The following is a 26952-nucleotide window of genomic DNA, read 5'->3' as shown; positions in this document are numbered from 1 at the left end:
AAAACATTACATTTGAATATTAGCATTTATAACAATTAAAATTATGAGAAATATTATTTAAAATTTTACCTATGGGAACATTTTTTTCATTTGAACATAAGTATATTACATATATTATATACACGCGTAGTCAATCACTATGGTAACATTTTACAACGGTCATAGTATCACTAATCATAGATCACTCTTTCAAGTCGAAATCGTGTACAAAAAACATTATGGTAAGACCAAGTATTCTTCATTTCACTTAGAATCGAAAAAAGCTTTAACTAATGAGTAAAGGATGATAAAATTGCTGAAAATTATTTAATAACTCAAGTTGGTATTTTAAACATTCATGTACACATTCATAATATAAACAAAATATTATATATTATATATACACACACACACATACAATTTAAAAGTATATTTGAACAATTGTAATTTATAGTAAAAAAAAAATTAACACTACTTTTAAGTTTTAGGCTCATTTATTTTTTCCAACGAATTGATAAATCCAATGGTTGGTCAATGATATCGGATATTGAATACGCCGAACGACTAGGGGTTACAAAGACTGACGACGAACAACATTGATTTGGATCTTCTTCTAAAAATATATACATTAACATTTGATAGACACATAATTTTGAACAAAATATGTATAGGTCAGTTAATATAATGAATTTTGGTAGGTTTCAATTCGTGGTGGAGCGAACTGTTATTTCACGAGGCTGTTGTTCTACAACCAATGTCATATTATTTATGTGTGTGATCCAAATGGGAAAATTTAAAAGGTTGCAAACAAGTTGTGTCCCAAATACGAAGTAGTGTCCAGTGTATTTTTTCGGGTTGCACAAATTCTGTCTCGAAAAATAAAATGTACAGGTAACCTATATAATTTGTATAAACAAATTGATAAATTTATCAATTACAATATGATACATATATTATGTATATATATAACATTTTACACGAGAATAAAAATTGTTCCGTTATATTAATTTTTAAGAATAATAATAAGAGTGTCTACCAGTGGCGTATCCATGGGGGAGGGTTTGGGAGTCAAAATCCCTCCATGAACCTGAGATGGTAAATTAACTTTTACATGAAACACGGTTTTTTCTTTAACATTTTTATATTTTAGAATTTTGACTTAGAAATCATATTAATAGTTTGTATAAACACTATAAACGTATTATACACATGCTGCACATACACAAACATACACGTCATAATATTATGATCATATTTAGATACTTTACTACTACTTTGATAATTTTTGATTGAGAATATATTATTTAGGTTTTCTTTAACGGGTGATTCTAAATCGGTCGTCTGGTCCCGATAACTGAGATAAAAGCGATATCATTGTCTGTATTCAAAGTTTATTTTGGGTATACCTATTGCATTCACGGCTCGCCGATCATTTAACACAAGCACCTTATTGTGTAAAACTAATAGTTATTAGTTAATAGTTGGTCGTTGCCCGTTGGTGTCTCACCGTTTTACTTACTACTCGTTTATTCGTTTATATTTGACATTTGTATTCCATTATATTTGTTTTATTTTAATTGGACATCATTCTAAGACGTCTAAACATTCCATTATGGTAAGATGTTTTTAAAATTTAATTTTAAGTATACCTCAGTGATTGGACAGAAAATATTATAATATCTAATATTTATGTGTTCCTATATTAGTTCATAGTTCCTAAATTGTTATTATTATTATTATTATTTATTATTATAGGCAAATTATGTAACAAATAAGCAGACTAGAAAAATTAATTATTTTTTTTTTACCCGAGTCAAAAAAACTAATGTCAATCAGACTTAAAAATACCGAGATTAATATAAATAGTACTTAAAATGATAGTGATAAGATTAAATATATATCAATTTGCTGAACCCCCCCCCCCCCCCATAAATAGAAGTCTAGCTACGCTACTGGTGTCTACATATAATAATAATAGTATTTGCAAAAAAAAATAATATCAAAAAATGTAAGTATTTGTAAATAATAATAATCAATGTTACGAATATATAATGCACACCATAAAATAAAACTAATTTAAAACATGATAATAAGTTAATAAAATAATACATTTTGTGAAAAAATTGAGATAAAACTACTAAAAATGAAAATCAAGACATTTGTCCATTATATTAGTATATACTCGTATTATTATTACAAACATCTATACACAGTTGAATAAATTTTGAAAAAAAAAAATTCAATAAAACGTAATATTATCATACTTAAAATTCATATAAATAAAATATAAAAATAATTACATATTCAGCTAAAATGTAAATGATAATGTTTTTATAAACTAAAACCTAGAAATTTGTCTATTTGTATATGCATTTAATTTTTAACTAATAGTTTTTTTTCGCACGTCATCTTTGATATTGTTCTAGTACTTCTAATTTTAATATAAATACCACATTGAAATTTCTTTAGGACTTAAATAAATTAAAAATATTGAGATGACTTGAGTAGAACATTTAATTAAATTTAAAGTGAAAATTTTCACAGCTCATAGTTATATTTTCATCGGAACACAACTCATTAACTGCTGTTTAAAATTAATACTTACAATAATTAAAGGTATAGAAAAAACGGTGACTGTTAACTTGAGCTAATAATTTCAAAGATTATAATTTTAATAAGTCATCCAACTAAAAAAACTATACTTAAATTTTTATTTTTGCGTAGTGATAATGAAATGATAAGTATGTTAATTTTATTTACCAATATATCAATATACAATATAGAGGTAATTGTTTTAAAAACGTTAAAGTAAAAATCCGAGTTTTAGTAAAAAAATTCTAGGAATCAAGAATAAATTATTAAAAATAGGTATTTGATTATTAATATACAGTTTAGGACAAAGCAGAATCAACATTCTAACAATTTGTACTAACTTAACATTATTAAAAATATTATTTTAAACTATTAAATAGGTTTAAATGAGAATATGAGGCCATAGTAATTATAAATACGAAACAGTATGTAAATATCAAAAAATTCTTATTCTAATTAATTAACATGAACTGTTTTTGATTTCGAAAAAGAGCGAAATTAAGTTTATAATATTAGTAGGTATAAGAGCTAATAAGGTACGAAAATATTAAAGTTCAAGAAACGTTTATCGGCTAATATATAAATATAAAAGTAAATTATCTACAAGACATTATAAAGTACTGATAAAACAAATAATTAAATAAATGATAAACTGGGACTTTTATTACAACTAAATATGAATTTTTAATAGGAGAAAACTGAAGAAGTAAACAAATCATAGGGAAAACTTTGTGATGATAACAAGGACATTTATATTTTGCTCGTAAAAATTACCTCTGCTAACAATGTTTTTATTAGTTATATTAATATTTTCCATCATTTAAATACTAAATAGTTTTTATAAGATTTATATAATTATCTAAATAATCACTAAAATGTTACGTTACGAATTGGTTACGTCACGAGAATCAAGATAAAAATTAAATATAGCTATTTAAAAAAAAAAAAATAGTAATAAATAAAAAACTATTTATGTAAAGATAAAAACATCTCATTTAATATAAAGTCGTTTTACCTAAAATATTAAACTATTAATATGAAAAAAATATGATGTAATGTTGAAAAGTATTACCTCCCATATTTATAAATACAGTGACAAAATATTTGTTTACCACATCAAAACATAGTGTAATATTAAATTTTTTATAGTGTTCAAAAGAAAGCTAATCTATAAAAATCAAAATGATAATAATAAATTTGAATTATTATTAAATATGACAATACTTAAATTATATAAAAAATGTCAAAGAACTTATAAAATTAAAGGTTATTTTTGTAAGTATTAAAAACATTTTCATTCATTATAAAAAGTAATCACAGTAACAATATATTTAAAAAGTTATAAACTATTCATACAAGTTAGATCTAGCTGATTAAAAGTTGTAAAATTAATATATTCGTTTTTATTTTATAAAATGTATTATTTAAGATTATTCTATAAATCAATAAATTAAATTTATAAATTTTATTCTTGTTCGAAGTATTGAATATCATAACAACATGGACAGAAAAATTCTAAGCTCCTAAATTCACTGTGGCTATCAACCAGAATCCGAATTAACTTTCCAGCACAATCAAATTCATCGTCACAGTAGATTTAACAAACAAAATATAAACATATCAACTTCATACGTTTACATTTTTACTTAATACCATATACTTATATTTATTTACATTAATTTAAATTTATTGTGATATTATTAATACCACTTAATGTCGAGGGTTTTTTTGTGAATAAAAAAAAAAAAAAAAATTAAAAAATATAGTTAATATATTTAAAGCTTATGATTCATTTTTAAATAATAATCAGCATTAATTGTTCTGGGTTTTAATATTTGAAGAAAAAAAAGCAACGAAGAATTTTTATATTGTTGTTAGTTATTTTTTTATGTATTTGTAAGTTGCGGGTATTATTTAATATATATGTCTACATTAATATTATTTGAGAATTTGAGATAACCAACATACCCCTTATCATTTTTACTTGATGATTAAAACTTTTAACATGTTTTCTCAACGAACTTGGGTCTGTATACCTTTTCAGGCAGCTTTTCATTCGACAAGCGTACGGCTTTTCGATGAAGTGCGTTCGGGTGTGCTTGAAGCGATCACTTGTATTAGAATACGCCTTGTTGCATCCATTCACTGAACAAACATACGGTTTCTCGCCTGCGTACATTTAAATTACAAAGCTCATTGATTATAAATTAAATTTAAATACACTAGGGTTAGATTTTCAATCTAATAATATCATTTAATAATTAAACATACAACAAACGTATAATTGGTATTTATATAAATATAAGTCATTTTAAGTATCAACCGTTCGAAATAATTTTAGACTTTTACATAATGTTAACGATTACTGTGGTTGGTTTTAGAAGAAAAATTATAACAATCTGTATACTTGTACATCATAAATAAATAATTATATGTGTTACCTACAGTAAAATACGTTAAATTCATATTAACGTTATTATACAGTAACTAACGTTAATAGGTAATAATGAATAATTTGCAAGGTTTTTAACGCTATTTACTAAGAAGTCACGTTAATTTCAAACAATTTAAGTTAATGATGTTAGTTATAATCCAAATATAATTGTATGTTAATTATTGTATATTTGTTAATTAATAAATAAAAAAATGATATTAACATTTGTGTATGATAATTATTTATTTTCATACGACAAAAAAGTGTGGCATTTCGAATTGCATAATTTCCCAACTACTCGACAGGTACAATTATTTGTCTTACACTTCTAACCTTATGTACCCATAAGACATTCTATAATCTTTCACAGATGTTTTTTCCTCTGAAGTTTTCAATACAAATTTTGAATGTTTTAATTGTTCAATACGAATATTGTATTCGTCAAATAGTTAGAAATTAGTTATTTCCACGACGTATTTTATTAATTGTATCAAATATAATATTGTTAAATTTACTTTCTATTTCAAGTTCATCGATATTGGATAAAAATGTACGCAATTTAAAGAAAATTAAAATATACACATTCTAAATAAAATTAATACAGCATTTTATGAATTAGTTCATAACGATACAACGATGCCAAAGCGTTCCGAGAAAAACTAACCTAAATATTTTATTTATCCAAGATGTTTGTGACAAAATCGTTTGTGTCTTATCAAATGTCCGATGAGATTCACTTTAATTTTCGTAATATCAATAATGATGTTTCTGTACTGTTTCTCTACTAAATATTATCTATAATAATTATAAGAAAGTCCCACGCTAATAAGCTCCACTATAATAATTCTGCACCTGTAACATTATCTATAACCATTACGATAACATTTTCCACCGCGTGTTGAAATTATCAATAATCAAACCAAAAAACTAATAAATAATGATATTTACTGGTTTTTTAGGTAACTAACGTCATCTTCTAGAAAATAATGTTATTTTGGTTTATAACATCATTTACTATAACATACGAGTATGCATAGCGCCACAATCAAACGTGTTAAATTAACATGATGAAAATGACGATAACGGGGAGGTAACTGTAGAAATGATACATAAACAATCCCCATATAAGTAACTGAATGTCCGACTCGTGCATTCAAAGGCATTCTAAATTATATCCACTATACAGCTAATAGGGATGTAGTCGATTGGATACGAAATCTGGACAATAATTTATAATCTATAGTTTCAAATATATCCCAGCTATAATAGTGACTAACCTGTCATACTAAGCACATTTTTTTTTTTTACTTCATTTATATTATGTTATTTTATATCTATCTGTTAATATTTACATGTTTAAGTTTGTTGCTCTACTCTATGATACGAAATATATTCGTATATATATTTATAAGACAAAACAAATAACTAAAAATAACATTTAATATTGAATTTTGTAGTGATTTAAGTAATTATAAATTACAGTCAACATCATGTACCTATATCAGTGTTGGGAAAGTTCTTTTTAAAAATGAATCCCATTACTATTTAAAAAGGAACGCATTCTCATTCCTTTAAATGTTTTTATACGATTTAAACAAAATTGTAAAATGTCAAAAAAAATGTCAATAGTGGTTTTTGTGGACAAAATTTTAACCAGAAATAATCGGCTAATTTTTATATTCAATATCTTTTCTAATAAGTAGCTAACTGAACCCAGGTTCATCATTGAAGGTAACATTCTCTGTTATCGGCCCGCCGCCCAAAGGTCCATCTCTTGGTTACATCATTTATAACACAGTTATAGAACTGTGGCTTACATTATCATATTATACCTTATATGCTAATATCGAACTAATTAAGATAAACGATATAGTATACCCACGATATGTCCTAGGTTCGTGGCAATTTATTAGTGACTGACGAAGTGATACCAAATTACCAATAATATTATTATTTTATTAATATATTATATTTTAGAAAATATTATTATTAAAAAATTTTATTTATAGTAATTTGTGAAACGAAAATTTTCGTTCAAGTTCCTCAAAAATAGGAACTCTTTCCCGTTCCTAATTCTGATATTTGAAAAAGAACGAGTCTCAAACTTCGTTCCAATAAAATGAACTTGTTACTTCCCATCGCTGACCTATATAATTCTTCAAAATAGATTATTTTTTATTTGATTTATCCTCATAAATTGAATAATTTTTAATTTCAAATAATTTCAGTGTAATACAAAAATATAAGGAGCTTATGATTATGAGGTTATTAATTTATTCTTATAGTTGGCAAGTATACAGTACAAAATAAGGCTACAAACGAGTTGTGTTCGGTGTATTTTTTCGGATTGAAACTCAATCATTTAGTCAATCGGACTAAAACTCATCATCCAAAAACACGATCCCCAAATTATATGCCTCCAATAAACAAACTTCAAAGAAAACTACACCGCACATCTCAAAAACTACGTAGGATACAGTAAAAACAGAAGAATAGCAGATAGAGCCAGTGGAGAAGTGACAATATACTCAAAATCGAACATCCTAACCAAAGAATTAAAAATAAACAATAACCTCGAAACATTAGATGTATCCAATCAACACAACGGAACATTCACTTTATGCAACATTTACCTACCAAATCAAACCGATTTTTCGTTATCAGAAATGGAAAAGATTATACGTCAACTCCCAAAGCCCTTCATAATATTAGGCGATTTCAACTCTCATAATATAATTTGAGGCTCTAACTACACCAATCCTAGAGGTAAAATGATTGAAAAACTCATACAGAATGAAGACCTTGTACTTTTAAATGACTCAACTCCCACACATATAAACCTTGGGAATGGCAACCTTTCTTGTATAGACCTAAATTTAAGTTCACCATCAATTGCACAAAAGCTCAAATGGGAAGTACTTCCAGAAATCTATAGCAGTGACCACATCCCAATTAAGATCGAAATATCATCAAGGCAAATAAAAAACAAGTACTCAAATAAACAAAGATGGAATTTAAAAAATCCAAATTGGAATTTATTCTCCGACCTACTAGAAGAAGAAACAAAAAAAAAAATACTTGACCACAACATCTACAATATAAAAGAAACTACCCAAACTTTTACAGACCTCATAACTGATAGCGCAAAAAAGACAATAGGCACAACTAATCAAGCAAAAAAAACCTAGAGTGCCCAGGCGGAACGATAAAATAAAAGAAGCGTTATCCAATAAAAATAAAGCACTAATAAACTTCAAAAAAAATAAACCCCGAAAATTTTATCGAACTCAAAAGACTCAGAGCCAAAAGCAAGTATCTTATAAAAAACAGCAAAAAAGATTCATGGAATATATTCACATCCACCATTAATGGAAAAACGAACCCATCTGAAGTATGGAGAAAAATAAAATCATTAAAAGGCTTATCCCGAAACAACGACATATATATAAAACCCATCCAGACCACTTTAACCAATCAAACAGTAATAGCAGATACAATTGGAAACTTCTTTCATGAAAACTTTAGCGACAAACTATACGAAAAAAAATGTATAAAGGATATAAAGACCCCCAATGAGAACATTCAAATTAAGTCAACCATCGATCCAAACAACCCAGACCAGATAAACCTAAATCTCAAAATCACTATAGATGAGCTAGAACTAACACTGAGAAAGTACAAAAGTAAAAGTCCGGGCCCGGACACAATTCCTTATAGCTTCTTACATAATTCAGGAGTATCAACAAAACAACACCTACTCAATATATATAACCACATATGGAAAAAGGGACAGATCCCCAAAGGGTGGAAAACTTCCAATATAATACCTATCTTAAAGCTAAGAAAAAATAAACACTCATCTGAAGGATATAGACCTATATCTCTCCTAAACACCATGGCTAAAATCCTCGAAAAAATAGTTAACTCTCGTCTGATTTGATTCATGGACAAAACAAAAACACTATCTAACCAACAAAGTGGCTTCCGCAACCACAGATCCACAATCGACAACCTCACTATCATCAAGTCAGAAGTAAACAACGCACTCAACTCCAATCAGTACCTCGGTTTAATAAGCATAGACATCTCCAAAGCCTACGATTCGGTATGGAGACACAAAGTGTTACAAATACTATCAAAAATACTGACAGACGGCAACATGTTCAACTACATCAAATGCTTTCTTAACTCAAGACAATTCTCAGTCTCACTCACAAATGCCCAATCAAAAAAAATACATCCAGCAAAATGGAATTCCTCAAGGTTCGTCGTTATCGGTCACCCTCTTTCTTCTAGCAATAAATGACATAACTAATACCATAACATTTCCTGTCAAAGCTAATCTTTACGCAGATGAATTTAATTTCTGGTGCAAAAGTCCGAATCTCAATACAGTACAACACTTCCTATAAAATACAGCAAAAAAAAATCGCACAATAGTCAACACTAACCGGTTTCAAAATCTCTAGCCTAAAATCTCAATGCATTATAATTTCCAATAAGAAAGGTCAAAAACATCTCAACATCCAACTAAATAACAACTTCATTTCAAACAAAAATATAATCAAAATTCTCAGAGTTTATTTCGACCAAAAAATCAACTGGATACAACACCTAAAACACCTCAAAATATCACTGACAAGAAGCCTCAATATCATGAAAATGATAAGTCAAACCACATGGGGAGGCGACGAAAATACTCTCATAAGAATCCACAGACACCTCATCAGAGCAAAAATGGACTACGGTGCACCAATTTACCAATCTGCCAAACCTAACCACCATAAGATAGTAGACACAACCTTCAATTCAAGCATAACGCTATGTCCTACGTGAACGCGGCGAACGTGAATTTGCAAATGATACGAACGAATTCGCATTCGCCGCATTCGCCGCTCACAATCGTGTCCTACTTATTTGCGGCGAACGCGAATTTGCGATTGACAATATTCGTAAATTAATTACGAAAATTATCTCATATCTGTAGGTTTAAATGTTTTTATACTATTCAAACTATTTTGAACTATTAATATAATATTAATATAATATAATAATTATTTAACAGACTTACTATTCATATGTACTGTTCTGGCAACAGCTTCCCATTCTTTCTCAGACACCAATCTGTCCCTATACTTTTTATTAAATTTATTCCAGAGAACATTTCTTTTTTGTACCTCGGATATAAGGAGCTCCATATTGACCATACAACAATTTTAAAACATCCGCTTCGAAATACGTCTACTCGCTTCAACGCGCGACCAAAAACAAAACGATTTGATTTTCAAACCGTGCGGCGAACGCAAACGAATGAATTCGTTCGCGTCGCCCGTGTTTATCACGTACGATGGACAATCTAATCTATTTTTATATGTTTGATAATTTTTTTCGCCACGTCGCTCGCACCGTAACGCGTTTACCGCGTTCGTCGTGTTCACGTAGGACATAGCGTAAGACTTGCTGTAGGAGCGTTCCGTTCAAATCCTATTGAAAGCATCCGAAATCTAGCTTTTGAACCTCCCCCTGAGCTAAGAAAAATCGAGAGAAGCTTAATGTACGCTGCAAACATCACCAGAAACCCAGATAACCCAGCAAACAGGCACATAGGGGATCTCACAGAGTACACCAAAGATTATGAAGTAGATCTCAGCTCACTAATCAAAGTTCAACCATAAACTTTCCCCCCATAGAACACCAACTTCGATATCAACCTATAGTTAACAAAATTCAAGAAAGAAAACACCCCTCCAATAATATATAAAAACCATCTAAACGAAATACTCCAGAGACATAAAAATGACAACCTATATTACACAGACGCTTCCAAAACAGAAGAACGAGTGGGAATAGCAATCATAAGAGAAAATCTATCATCTATTTTCAGACTCCCAGAAAGTTGCTTCATCTACACCCCAGAAGCCATAGCTATCCTAAAGACAGTGGATACTATACTAGATCACGGGAACCCCAACAGAAACAATATAATACTCTCAGACTCACTCAGCACACTCTTAAGTTTAAAAAATAAAACAAACACAACCGACATAACCAAACTCATACAACAAAAAATAAGCCAGTCAACAAGCAAAGGTTTAAACATATCCCTAATCTGGATCCCAGGACACTGCAACATTGAAGGGAATGAAAACGCAGACGCAGAATCTAAAAAAGCAGCGAAATCATCAAACACTCCAAAACTAAACTTGATAACATACGCGGATATAAAAAAACCGTATCCAAGACATTATCCTAACCAAATGGCAGAAACACTGGCTTAGACAACACACAAAACTCAACGAAATCAAAAATACAATATATGCATGGCCCAACCCCAACCTCAAAAGAAGAGAAAAAATAGTCATTAATCGCCTCCGGATAGGCCACACAAGGCCAACCCACAAGTTTCTCATGACCAAAGAAGAACCTCCTGAATGCCTAACCTGCGGCGTCATCTTAACAGTTAAGTACCTTATAACCGAATGCCTTAAATACGAAGAAGACGCAAAAAAATATAACATCGCATCTAACATAGACGCTGCCCAACACAGAGGACATCTACAACATGACCAACTTCCAAAGAAAAACCGACTTGCTTAACCAAATATAGACAAAAACGGCATCGCAACACACCTACACACGGTAGAACTACAAGCAAAATTCTACCCATAAATATACCTGTATTTACCTAAATGTATAATTATATAAAAAAAAAAAAACTGTAACTAATGGCCTTTGCAGCCGATGTAAGGTAAGATCAATAAAAAAAAAAAAAATACATGTATTTATCTTATTTAATTTTATATCATCTTGAATATTACTCCTTGCTTGCGTTTATTCTTTAATAAGTATTTATTATGTGATTTTTAAAAAAATGAAAAAGTAAATATTCAGTTGTTCAAAACCCAAACAAATTAATTAGTCTATATTCCATAATAACTTCTAAAATATGATTATTGTACCAGTGATGGGAATTATTCGAGTATTCGAATATCAGTATTCGATGCTATAATACAATACGTAACAAAAATTATTCGTTTAAGTTTTCGTGCGACACAAAACGTTTAATAATAATAGGTATTGTAGCATCAAATACTGATATTCGAATATTCGAATAATTCAACTATTCGAATATACATTACATCTCTATATTGTACCACATACAAATAATGAAACATGTAACATAATACCTGTATGTGACCGAGCGTGTATCTTCAGATTTTCTGCACGAGTGAACCGTTTTCCACAAATGTAGCATTGATGTGGCCGGTCATTTGTATGAGTACGTATGTGAACTAATATTTTGTACCTATTAAATTAATGTATTGAATAAATAAAACAAAATAAGTATAATGTAAATCAGAGAAAAAAATTACTTGGCATTAAAAGCTCGGTTTCCTCTCGTACAATTTTCCCATTTACAGTAAAATAGTCCTTGAGATTCTGGAACTATGTGACTAATTACATGCTTCGATAGTTCTGTTTTGTTCATGTATAAATCACAATTTTCCCATCTAATGTTTTTATTAACAGGATAAAATTAATTATAATAATATGATAATAATATCTCATGTAGATGTTGCACCATGGTGTGAAGAATTTAAAGTGGGGAACCACATAAAAGAGACAGTTATAAAATACCTGTATATGTCAAACATATATATTTGAATGTTAATGGGTTTAAAAGGGTTGGTAGATACTCTATGATCACAAATTTTTACCTATATTATTATAGCCTGTATGTACTTAGGTTATGTATATATAAATATAATTAAAACTATCATATTTAAATAATTTTATTTACTATAAGATAAACCAAGAGTCTTGCTAAAATTAATTTTAAAAAATCACTTTTTGTCCTCAATCAATTCGCTTCTTCTAATTAATTATTTAACAAATTCTAACGGTTTTACCAGGTTGGTATTATAAGTCATAATTAATAATAGAACATTTGTTCCAACGTTATTTAAATCTGTAAAAAGTTGTAGATGTGTATATATATACATAATGAATACCTACGTGATGTCAATACTAAGCACCATTGCATCGTATATAATAGCAGATCTAAACAATTAAAAACTTATTCCACTTATCACCTATTAATAACAAAATAAAAATATCAAAAGATTCAGACATAAGTTGTTGAGTATTTGTTTCAATTTAAAGTTATTGAAGTTCTCGAAAGTTGAGATACAGCAGTTAAAAAAAAATGGATATGTTATCTAATTTATGATAAGGAAAAATTCAATAAGAAAATTGCAAATTACATTAATTTATTTTAACAAAACTGTATTAAAATGAAAGTATTAATAACTATTAATATTTGTTTAATTTAATTTATGTATACCTAAAAATATTAATGATTATAAAATAAGTTTTTATACATTATAACTTATAATGAATAAATAATTCAAAATTACTATATTATGCTAATAAATAATAATAATAATAATAATGAAAGAATAATAACCTTGCAATAATCTGACATATGATACAGATATATGATTTCACTATTTGATGTTTGGAAACAATATTTAAAATCTTAATATATATATATATATATATAGCAAAGCGTGTTAGTAAATATTTTATTAAAATAAAATAACGTTAACAATCTGTAAATGTATTTATTTCTGTACAGTAAGCAAATCAACGGAAATATGTAATTATGAATAACGAAGAATGAAAATCATCTATTGATAGGATCCTAAGAACTTTAAATTGAAATATTATTCTTATGAGAAAAATTAAAATTATGTGGATTTTTCTTGCGTATTAAAAAAATTTTTTATCAACAATTTAAATTAAATTTGTTATGTACATTAATACGTTATATTATATTAATAAAAAAATAATAATTTACGATTTATTGACATACTTTATTTATCGAATAATTAATACATAACAATATTACGAAACGACATAGTCATTATTTTCTTAATTTCTAATATACCTACTTAAATACTCAAGAGGTCCTATCAAATTTTATGATTAAAATATTTAAATAATTTAAGAATAATTATTTAATATTAAAAAGTAATTTACGATGCATTTGATTTAATTATACATTCGTTACCATAATTATGGAGTTTAGATTATTACTTGCATGAGCACGAAGTATCTTCATCGACGTTGTCCAGCATTTTATTGCCATTAAACATATGTTTCATTGTATAAAATAGAAGTTGTAGTATAAATATGTACCATTTGCAATCTCGCTGGATTTAGATATGATTGTCTTCGTCCAAACCTTAGCAAACACATCCACGATATGTTTGTAGGTCCATTAGTAAATTAATACTAACACTTGTCTAGTAAATATCATAACAGTGAACAGATAATAATAATACTTCTCATTTTGTTTTTAAATAACGTTTATGCGAGTACATTGCCATATGGACTCAATGTGGTCTCCTAGCTGGAGGTCTTTCGTTAATACTATACATTTTATATCTTGACAGGGGGTAAGTTTACAATATACAGACGTCATCATAATTACCTTTCATAAGGTAAAAATATAATTTAAAATTTAACATACTTTAATTCACAAAAACAATATATTAACTTACATTTATACTGCATAGTTTGAGTAATACCAAATTCTAGTATGAGTCCATCAATTCAATGAATTATAATTTTTAACATTTTAATAATTTGTAATATATTGTATAATTAGTATAGTTATAATTATTATAATGTTTGAGTTCATTATTTATTATTTTTCTTGATACTAGACTCAAGAATTATACACTTCAAATTATTAACAATTTTAGAAAACACTATTGTACCTTCAAAGTAATTATACAAATATTTATGAGGGTCTTGGGTTTTTAATATTTGATACAAACTATTTCAGTTATTTGTTTAACTGAATTATTTTATTGCATAAATATAATAAAAGAAAAAAAATGTAGGTATAGTCAATGAAAATTTTGACACTAAGAAAGCTTAATGAATGATATAAATTTAATATATTTGCAAGAGTAATTGGAGTATGTACCATTTTTTTACTCTTTACCTAGATAAGCTACGAATAGTAGTTACAAGAAACTTCAGAAAATTGAAATTCTTTTATTTGAAACAGAGCTAGTGCTAACAAATATTGATGAAGGGGTTATATACTTATATATATATATATATATATATAAATTTGCTATTTTTTTTAACTAGGTACTTTCTAAAACAAAATTCTACAAAATTAATATTACTTAATTTTTTGATGATTGCAAATTATATAAATAGGTCATTCAGAGGTGGGGATAATGCACCCTCTCTCCTAATATTGGCTCTGAAGGGGAATGATTTGCATGTAAAAATTATATTATATAATATTGCAAATAAAAATACCTACATATATATTGGTGTATAATATTTTTATATAATCTATGCATCAAATTTTGAACATGAATGAGTACATACATACGTTTTATAATTATTTTTGAGAAAACTTTCTTACTTTTAGTAGACCAGCTGTTATTTGATCATGTACCTACTATGTACAAACAATATTACATCCTTCTACAACAATGTTTAAACTTGTGTAGCTTATTTATTTTACTTTTCTTGTTATTAATATTCAGGTCCACCAATGGGAATTCATATAACAAGGTATTCAGATAATTAAATACTTATGTAAGTAGTAAATATTTTAAATAAAATAATGATAATACAAATCTATTCAGGCAAGTATAAAGGAAGTCTTAGGAATTCAAACCCCCTTCCTCGATATTTAGGAAAAAAATTAAATATGATTTTATACAGTAAAAGTGGAATATAAATTATGTAAGTATGAAAATGTATGACTTAAAACCCCCAAAATATTTTTTTGTATGTATGCTTGTATCTATTTCAATCAGTATTACGATAATTTTTTGATTAGTAACGGTTAAAAAAAAATCTAATTATTGTATTATATTTATATACTTGATCATTTTGTGTAGCATATTATAGTGAAAATAATTTAATGCAAAGTAAAATTATTGAGAATATTTTGGAATAAATGAATCAACAAAATGTTTAGACAACAATGTTAATCTTAAACATGGCAAAATATTGAGGTATCATTGAAATTGTATTTAAAAAATCTAAAAATTCCATCAAGATACTAAGTATTTTTATTAAACTAACAATATCATATTTGTAATAATATGGATTTTTGAAATGCTTTTATTGTTTAATCAAATTAAAGACTTATAAGTAACAAAGAAAAAAATAGTATAATTTTATAGATATGTAGTTATATTACAATTAAATTTTAATTAAAACTAAATTAAGATCTTAATCTCATTATAGATATTAGATAAATATGTAACATACTAAACATTTACATTAGAAATTAATGTTTACAAACAAAAAACTAATTACATACTCAATATAAAATATTTATTTTTATCTTGTTATCTTTAAAATCATTAATACATGTGTACATTTTTAAATTTAAAATAACAAACATATTGTATTTTGCATACTGAAATGGAATTAATTATAAAAAGTTAACTTAAAATATATAAAATATTCTTTATAAAATATAAGTTTTAGTTAGTTTTAACATTTTTAAACTTTCCAACTTTTTATCTGACTAACAAAGTTTGAAAATGCAGGAATTCGGTTAAATGAATATTTAAAACGGTTAAGAGCAAGACCAAATAAGCAAACTATACTTACTGTTGTAATAATGGATATTGTACTTCTTATTTTTTTAATCTAAAATAAATAAAACAATTGATAAGTAAGAAAATTTAATTGTATACATAGTATGATTTTTATAGCTTTTAAATGTTGAGCAAGTAAAATATGCAATCTTATAAAAATAATTTATTTTATATCTAAAAATTGTAATAATAATAATAATTTTTTATCCTATTCAATATCTTATATGCAACATTCATAACATTATACTTATTAAAAAAAAGGAATCCACGAGAAAAAATAATTAATACATCAATATTTTAATTATAAAATAAACTAGGTACCTTAAATACAGTTTTTAATGTTTTTTCAATTTCTTTTTCTTCTGCTCTTAAATAAGGTTTTACCATCAAAGCAGCGTCAACTGATGATAAATAGTTATCTATTAACACATCATTGAAATGCTTTGAATTACTAGCCATTAAATAATGAATATGCTTTAAGGCTATAACAATTGATCCAAGTTGTCCACAAATACTAGACTGTAATTTTTGAATCTCATCATTTCTATAAAAATAAACAAATAATATTTAAGTTTTAGTTTTATAATAAGATTTACACTTTAATAAAAATATGATAAATTTCAAAAAACATAATACAGTTCTAAAAATAAATATAAAACGGTGTATCAATATACCATTATAATAACAAATCGTCATCTGCAGAAATAAGTCTCCTATGTGGAAAAAACGCTACTTTTCAGTAGAGACAAAACAGTTATTTATTTATCTATCCCCACACGAAACTAACCTAAACACAAAAGACAGTACCTCCAATGTTATTGTCTATCATATTTTTATTCACATAGGAGGTATTTATAAATTTTTCTAAAACGTCATACACATAAGAGCTAAAGTATTTATATTAAAGATATTTCAGAAACGTTTATGATTAGCCCTACACAAGGAAGATTAATTAATTTATATTTCATTAAATATGGAAGAAAAATATCGCCCTAGAAGGCGATTTATTCATATCAAAGATAATTTTTTCTGAATTTGATAATACCAAAACTTAAATTTGGTAATTTTTCACATAGGATATTTGTTCCCATGGACAACAAAATGTTAGATGTACTGTACTTTTATATTAACATTTTACTTACGATAATTGTGTTTCACTTAAATTTAGAGTTTTGTTAAGCACATCTACTGCAGTAAGTATTGCTTGTATATCTTTATCCTCAACGTTTAGGTATTTCAGATCACTTGCTGTCAAATGAAGCATTGTATGTTCGTTTATCCCATGTTTTTCAAACACAAATTTATATTTTTCACAGTTAATTGATTTCAAAATAAGATCCATTCCTTGTATCTTAAAACTAAAAAAAATATTGTTATTTCAACACGAATAACAATAATATGTTTTAAATTTTTAATTTTGATGTAGTTTTCTTACAGAGTATTGTTTTCATAAATCTCTTCATTTTGTTCATCATTGTTTTGATTATCTCCTTCCATTTTATCGACAGCACAAGTATAATTTCGGTCAAAAAGTAGAACTTTAAGTATATAAATAGTAAAAGTATAAGGATTCAAAATGTAATAATTTATTTAACATTTAATTGTAGAGAAATAATTAATAATTATTTGATTTACTGATACAGTACCAATTAAATAAGAAAAATTTATACTGCACACTATTTTCAATGAACACGGCAAAAAAAGTTTTCTATTTTTATAAAAATATGGAAATATTCAAACTTTTAAACTGAAAATTATAGTTATTATGAACTATGATAACATCGCACGTGTAATGATAACATGAATAAAAGTAACATAACGGAATAGAATTCGGTACTTCATAAATTATCCTGTGATAACATCGCAAGACACGGGAGTTAATTGTAGTTGCCTATTTTATTTCCCATATCTTAAAATTCAAAGATTTTTATGCTGTTCGTAATTAAATCAAAAATTGCCAATACGTTAGTCCTTGAAATAATCCTTTGCTACGATCCTTTTTGCCCTTCATGATTTACATAGCAGCCAGCAGATATATGAGATCAAATTGACCTACAAATTATTAATTAGACAAGGGTTACATTTAAGTATGTAACTAACTAATAAGTAGATATGTTCCATATAGATATTTTTCTACTAGGTATACAATATAATAGAAGAAACCACGGTTTTGAAAAACAAATTATTGAAGGATACCTAATTATTTTTTAAATTTGCGGCGCAGTCAAATTAGAGTTATAAAATATTTATGTACGTGTGGAGTGAGTTTCGAAGTTCAAAGAGATCCTAGAATTACTTGATTCACCTTCTTCTGTATAGCTGTTACAGACTATGTTGTGACTCTAAACAAGATTCCGGACACAAATAAAACGTGAGAAATATTTTATACTTAAAAAAAAAAGAAAAAAAATCTTAATTTATTAAAAGGTTACTTGATACTGTGTACAATACTATAAATATTCAGATAATAAACGTATGGAAATAACGTATGGAAGGTTTTATGTCAATTGTGGACTGCTCGTCAACGCTTATGTATTTTTCTCGGTCAGCAAATTGCAACCAACCTTGCGAATTATTTATGGTAATTTATATTTACCAATACAAACAATTATGTCTTAATATTATATTATTTGGTTATTAATAGCTTAATATATAAAAAAAAATTTGTATCGCTTTAAATATAAATACAAATTATTGAATATGAATAGGTAAAAATAAGTACAAATAGGTACAAATCCAATTTCATTAGATTCATAAAATATAAATTTAACGTGTACTCATTTATAAGTAAATTGTATTTGTAAAATAAAAAATATGTGTTTAAAGATTTTAACTGACGGAATTTGATTAATAATAGCAGAAAATAAACTAAATGGAAAATGTGGCATGAAAAGGCAAAAAATGACTTGAAAATTAAAAACGTCAAAAAAAATGGGAAATCTAAGTTTCGTAAATTAATTTATTGTTACATAATTCAAATTATGTATTTAAAAAGCTACGCTTCACAATCGGCACTTTTCTACTAATTCATAGCCCTACATATAATACACAGTTACAGTTAGTGCTTATTTTATGATTGTTGAACATTGGCTTAAACTAACTACATTGAATGTACACATGTGCGATACAGAATTATTTATTTGCCGAATAATATTCTATTTTTTATTGATATATTGGTAATACATATATTTCTACGTCACGTATATAACTAATGACGTTAATGAAAGTAACATGTTTTTGAAATATAAATAGACAACCTAATTTTAATCAACAATAGATGGTTTCTTATCAACTTTTAATCGAAAATGTACGTTTTATACAATCAATAAATGTTGTCATTAATTAAAATGTTTTCTTATCTATTCGAATGAGTGAGAGATTATACAATGATGACATCAGGGCGTATTTATGGGATGAGCAGAGGGAGCCTTCGTCCCACCCTGAAAAAAATGTTAAGTCTGATTTTACCCTATAATATTTGTAGAAGCTCATAATATCATTTTTTTATGGAATTATTGGTTTCAAATTGTTCATGTTATGTAGTGTACCTATTCATATTCTATTATCATTTAGGTATTTTATTTCATTAATATTGCAAATAATTATAACTATGTAGGTATTTCATTCATCACTTAATTTTATTAATTTAAAAAAAAAAACTTATGATAACACAATTACAATTAAAATTGTTTACTAAAATTATCATTTTTTGTTTTTTATTAATTGAATTACAAAATTTTGAAAATTGAAAATTCCCAGCTACCCAAAAAAAAAATCTTAATACACCCCTGAATATATATTTAACTTTAAATCAGGTATGTGCAGTGCTAGAAAGAGATGGTATAGGATTAAGACTTCTGGTAGGTATTATAGTTGTAAGTTATATGTTTATTATGTAATTACGTCACAAAAATTGTAAAATAGGTACGCAAAAAAAAGTTACGATCAGTAATTTTCAAATTTCGTGTGAATTATCAGGGATGTATGAAAACAATTTGTATCTTATTTAGAATATTTTAGTAACTAATATTGAGTTTTTAAATTTTAAATTTTTTTAATTTTGTATGGAATTGATCATATGCCCCCTTTTGTATTCATGGATATAATATATATTTAAATAAACAATATGTATTACAAACTGTTTATATATATTCCTTCAGGATGTCAATTAAATAATACTGTATAAGAAATTAAAGAATGTTATCAATTACAAAAAATAAAAAAAACCCAGTAAAAAAAAATGTATACTATTATATAATTTTATCGATAGCTGAGTGCAAAATCTAAAATGCGTATGTGATCGCATAATAACCATCTAATGTAGTTGAATGAACTATTTTATTTCGAATTATTTCTAAACATCTAGAATGAAATCATATTATTTGTATGAAACTTGAAATTATATGTGTGTATATAATATATACTATATATATATATATATTATATTTATACTTAAATAGGTATTGGTATATGTGTTACTAAAACGTATGAATAATACCATAGAATTATATCGTAACACATATACATAAAAGATTGTTCTATCTTATATAATATATTATATTTTGTATATATATGTCCTAGTGTTGTATTTACCAAAGGTTAGTTCAAAAAGAAATTTCATAAACATTATTACATGTAAACGTATAATGATAAACGGTTGCCAATAATAGTACCGTTTTATTGAGTCCTTCATTCCCACGGAGTCGTTAGCCTAAATTTATTAGTTAATAGATAAATAATTGCTAGAAAAAATATATAAGATGATAATATTATTGCTTCATTTGTTAACAGTGGCGTATTTAAATACAAGTACAATAGGCACATGTTTACAGCGGACAATTTGAATTATGCATTTTGTTATTAGTTATTAATAAAAATGGTTTAATTTTTAAAAAATTATGTACTAGTATTTAAATAAAAAATTGTTTGCTATTTATCTAATTTATATATATATATATAATAGTAGATATTAAATGGTAATTCAGTTAGTGTAGTATATTATTTTAGTAATTTAAAGCAATAATTTTCCATAGGCTTACAAACGGGAAAATGATAAATCCGCCTCTGTTTGTAACTACTCATAATTATCTAATTCTTAATACTATCTTTATTTATCAGCAAAATGTTGTGTTAATCAATCGTAATAGAAATAAACATAACAAAAAAACCTCATCAGTAAAAAAAAAAAAATCCATTAATACCCTAAACAGATTATTATATTATGTCATATTATGTTGATTTTATATTATAATTATAAAGTTTTTTATCAGTGAATATTCCGTGAAAGATGATATTTTATTATAACCGCTCTTATCATCTAGCATTTTACTAAAATAAAAATAAAATTAAAAATTTAAAAGATTATAACTTTAATTTCATATAACTAAGGTTATATTTTATAATAAACTATACTATTGATTTACAGACTGTACTAATGGAGTGTTAATTAGAGATTTTTCTTAATATATATATATATTTTCATTTGTGCTTAATTAAGACATTTATGTATTGATATGAAAAAGTGGGCTTCAACTAGTTAATGAATTATTTTTAATCTTAACTGGTTAATAACTTAATTTACTAATTATTAATGATATATATGTAAATAGTAAAAAACAAAGTCATCCCGCGTCTGTCCCTATGTATGCTTCGATCTTAAAAACTTCTCAACGGATTTTAATGTAAATTTTTTTAATTGATAGAGTAATTCAACAAGAAGGTTTTTTTGTAAAAAAAAAAAAGAGAAGACTGAAGACTGTATTATTGTACTATGTGTGTGATGTGTAACCATGACAGTAAGATTCGATTATTATTATTATTTATTGAACTGAAAATAGTACTTACTTTGTACAGGAATTATAAAGTCATATCTAGACGACGTCGTCGTTTGAACATAGGTCGTAATACAGTGAATGCCAAAAGAGCACGTTTAGCTAGATATGAAGAATTTTCAATGGAACTTGAAGCTCGCTTCAGCCAGTTTCGGGATAGATTTAGAGTTCAGAGAGTCAGAGAATCGTCTGTAAAGCATAAGGCTCGCATAGACTATATGAGACCCGATAATCATAAATTTTTGCAAATTTGTTTTATTGCATATCCAAATAATACTCATGCGGAGCCAGCATGGATCGCTAGTATATATATATATATATATATATATATATTTGTAAATAAAGTCCGTATTGTAAAATTTAATGTGTAGTAATAAATAACACATAAATAATTCTTATATTACAATCTTGGTAAATCCAATTTATGATCTTAAAGGTTTGAGTTCATATTATAAATTTATGTATGGTATCCTCTATTTGAAACGTGTCGAATTAAACGAATTTTTTTCGATGAAATTACTTATTGTATCAAGATTTACCTAAACAGATTGTAAATAAATAATAAATATAAATACAAATATAATTTATGCGATCTAAATATTTTCAAAATGCACAGATAAATTAAATTTGTGTATAATGAAATAATATATTAAATAAAATAAATAATTGACTTTGATATTTTTGCCAATTTTAGATATTAAAACAACATTAAAATACAAAATATGCCCATTGCTTTAAGATTTAAGTTTCTAATTGCTTATTTATATTTAATATCATACTTTTATATGACAAAAATCATTTTACTAAAGCATGCCTACATGCTAATCATCAATTTATTTATCTTAAGATAAAACTCATGACGATATATATCATGATACAATATTTTATCTAAATTAGTGATTGGATTATATTGTTAATCATAAAACAATACATCAAAATAGTTTATTGCGCCAATGGAACTGTTTTTGGAAATTATTAACGATGTCTGACGTACAGATCAATCTATAGGTTAACAAAACATTTTTAATCTTTAACTGTTTATCAAAACTAATAGTTAAACTTAAAACACCTAGAGTTACAATAATGTTATTCTATTTTAAATTAAAATAATGAAAAATAAAATCTTATCGTGCGTCAGTTACCAATGCCTAAATAATATTTAGTTCATTTAGTTATCATAACATATTATTGTTACTTAAATGAAGGAACAACACCCTTGTTTATCCCATAATGATTTTATGATGGTTTGTATTTTAAGATTATTATTTATTTTATCGAGATAAATTTTTTATTTTCATGATATTAACATAAAAATGTCTAAATATTTCTTAGGATTTATGACATTTTGGTAATAAATAAAAAAAAATACTTAGAAAGCCAACTAAATGGTGAAAATCATTTATGAATAAGTTTTAAATTAATAATATATTCAAAATATTTCACGTAATTTTTTTCATATGTTAAAGTATTATTCTAAACCAGAATTCAAAAACTAAATCAGAAATTTCTTTAAGCTTACAAAATAGATTAAAATTTTAAAAGTTGTCCGGTGAGATACAGAAATTAACCGGACAACTATGAACCGAAATTGTTGTTATTCATCATTAAACTCTTTAGTTAGAATTCTGTGGGAGAGTAAACAAGGAAATGTAAATAAAATTATTGATGTATTGGACAATATTGCATGACTAATACGTTTTATTAAATTTATAAAACTGATTTTGAAAGTAGTAATGAATCTTTTTATGATAACGATAATAAGCCAAATATTAAAGTGATGAATATGCTATATAATTAAGCTTAAAATGAGATTCGTGATAAAAACGTTTCAATAATTCTACGTTTGTATTGAAATTATCAGTTAAAAAACAGAGTATTTAAGATTAAAATAAAAGTTTTTCTTTTATTAAAAAAAAAAAAGAAAAAAAAATCATGGAAACGACAAGTATAAAAATTATAGTTCTAATTTATAACATATAGAATTAAGCTTAATGTGTTTAGGTATTAAATATGAAAGTGAAATTTATGTGATTTGGTTATAAAAAAACTGAATAATTTTATAACATAAAATATCAACCGTGTCGTAATTCAACTTTTGAATCTTTATGAAAAATCTTCCTTTTACCTCATAGGTTAACGTATAATATGGAATAAATATTTACCATAAAGCTCAAAAATACAGATATTTTACTGTATTATATTATTATTTAAAATGAGAAAAATTACTAAAAAAAATCTAAAAATCACTTCTTTTAAGCAAACTTTTTGCAATTCACGATCTAATAAAAAACGACATACAACCCTTACTACCGATTGACTTTTTTAAAAATATATAACACAATAAAATAATGAAATATATAATTTCAAGTGAAAATCCTAGTACTGAAATTGAGTTATTTTTTATGTTAAAATTAATGGTTATTTATTCACAATATTTACAAAAAATTATAAGGAACAATGCTTCATTTATTATGCCTATATTATATATATATATAAATTTTAAGAGCTCAATTTTTTTATAGCCCATGACATTCTAGACATTTTAAATGTGCTTAAATTAACCTTGTATGAAACTTACAAAATCTATTTACAGACGTCTATAAATAACGTCGCGGTAACATTTAAAAGAGTCGCCATTATTTAAAGTATTAAACGCTGATAAAAAATTATATTTTATAAGTTTAAAATATTTATACTATTGTTAGATAAAATAATAATAATAACTAACCCAAGTTAGAGAGATTAAAAAAATGCAATTAAAATTGTCAATAATCAATAATTGTGTAATTGCTAATAAAATAGTGAGTGCACTAGTTTAATAATTTATTTTCTTTTAAATATTTTTACAGTCAGTTTATTTGCATCGATAGTTTCGTACAGTCTAAACATTATATACAAAAATAAATCATAAAAGATTTTCTAGATTATGGTTATTTTACAATTTCTTAAGTGTAAAGAAAAGTTAAAAATAAGGTTTTTACAATCATGTAAATTAATTATACTAAAATCATCTATTGTGAATTTATTAACTTGAAACGAAATATTGTGAACAAAAATATACACTCAACTTTATTCTATATAGGTAAGTACTAGTGATGGAAATTATTCAAATATTCGAATAATTCCCATCACTAGTAAGTACACTATAAAACTAATAAAGTACTAACAATTGTAGTTTAAGCTTTTTGGATTAAAAAATAAAAATTAAATTAAATTCCTCCTGGTGGTTATTAAACTATTTTGGCAAAATTCTCTTAAAAGATATTTTAACTCTGAAGTGTCCTTAAATCCACTTAAATCAACATTAAATTCAAATTTTAATATAATTTAACTGCGAATACTACAAAAAAATATATATAATTAATACCATTGTTCAATAAAAATAGTGACGTAGTTAGATAAGAAAGGGCCCTAGTACAGTAAATAAACTGGACCTTCTAACATTATTTTCATATAAAAATTCAAAATATGCACGTCATAATGTTCTTTCCAATGTTAATTCTTATTATGAAACGATAAATGAAAATAAATAACAGATAATTAATAAACATACAAATTAAAAAGAAAATCCAGTTTAATACTAAAATTATTTAAAATATTACTATTATTAAATTATTTAATACTACTTGGTAAAACAAATTTTCCCCCATAATTATTTTTCGAATATACTGATGTATGTATTTTATTATTCAAATTTAAAATTATAAATTCGTAAATAGGCTTATCAATTATAATACATATTTTAAATATTATATTATTTTTGAAAATTAAAATAAAACAAACATTAATTAATTAAATAAGTTATTTAAAAATAATCACCATCGAAAAAATACTTTTTTTTCTTCTAAGTAAAATGTAAACATTTTCTTGTACAAAATTAAAAATTAAAATCATATTTAGATTTTAAGCAAAGTATAAATGATCACCTAGATTTGTTGAAAATATTCGAAAAAATAAAATTTGAATTATAAATATTGTAAGATATTTTTTTTCATTTTTTATTATAACTTTAGAGATTACGACATGAATTTATCTTAATTCTGATTTAGAATATATGTTATGTAAACAAATAGTTAAATGCACACACTGGTTATTTACAGTGTTTAACTAGTCAATGATCTGTCATCTTATATTAGTATTTAGATAATATGCACTCATCTATAACTATATTTATTTTTTAGAAATATTCAACAAAAATTACAACCATACGAAATTTTAATCAATAAAATAAGATACTTAAATCTTAAATGTTGATTATATTTAACGACCTATACATACATACACTATATTGTATATACTATAGGTGTGATACTATAATGAATTATATTTAAAAAATAAATAGTATAACTAGATATCTGAATACAATTGTTGGCCAATTAAAAAAAAATAACGAACGTATAGAGACGGGTAATGGTCAATGTCAATGCCACCTGATTTCATTAATATATATCGCTCACCGCGCGCAAGT

General features: G+C 25.7%; 2 protein-coding genes across 7 annotated transcripts; both read right to left on the bottom strand.

Moving 5' to 3' along the window:
* Nucleotides 1-421: 421 nt before the first annotated feature.
* LOC112686409 (zinc finger protein GLIS2 homolog) lies at nt 422-14496 on the bottom strand. 5 transcript variants are annotated; one of them, XM_025558659.1, is made up of 5 exons: nt 14105-14488; nt 12379-12516; nt 12193-12311; nt 4540-4740; nt 422-592 (listed from the first exon to the last, which is right to left on the bottom strand). In XM_025558659.1, exons 1-5 carry the CDS (start codon nt 14170-14172, stop codon nt 474-476), a joined length of 645 nt encoding a protein of 214 aa, XP_025414444.1. In that variant the 5' UTR covers nt 14173-14488; the 3' UTR covers nt 422-473. The 5 variants fall into 5 exon arrangements, with proteins under 5 accessions (XP_025414444.1, XP_025414447.1, XP_025414446.1 ...); XM_025558662.1 differs by lacking the exon at nt 422-592 and adding an exon at nt 599-875 and having other exon boundaries at nt 4608-4740; nt 14105-14496; XM_025558661.1 differs by lacking the exon at nt 422-592 and adding an exon at nt 599-875 and having other exon boundaries at nt 14109-14496.
* Nucleotides 14497-16529: 2033 nt separating this feature from the next.
* On the bottom strand, nt 16530-22797 carry LOC112686411. 2 transcript variants are annotated; one of them, XM_025558663.1, is made up of 5 exons: nt 22498-22797; nt 18089-18705; nt 17796-18011; nt 16975-17197; nt 16530-16705 (listed from the first exon to the last, which is right to left on the bottom strand). In XM_025558663.1, the coding sequence occupies exons 2-5, from the start codon at nt 18148-18150 to the stop codon at nt 16556-16558; spliced, it is 651 nt and encodes a 216-aa protein (XP_025414448.1). In that variant the 5' UTR covers nt 18151-18705; nt 22498-22797; the 3' UTR covers nt 16530-16555. The 2 variants fall into 2 exon arrangements, with proteins under 2 accessions (XP_025414448.1, XP_025414449.1); XM_025558664.1 differs by lacking the exon at nt 22498-22797 and having other exon boundaries at nt 18089-18809.
* Between the last annotated feature and the right edge of the window lie 4155 nt (nt 22798-26952).

This window comes from Sipha flava, unplaced genomic scaffold (assembly GCF_003268045.1).
Source record: "Sipha flava isolate LNK unplaced genomic scaffold, YSA_version1 307_pilon_pilon, whole genome shotgun sequence".
NCBI classification, from domain to species: Eukaryota; Metazoa; Arthropoda; class Insecta; order Hemiptera; family Aphididae; genus Sipha; species Sipha flava.
This window is presented reverse-complemented; position numbering and strand designations above follow the sequence as displayed.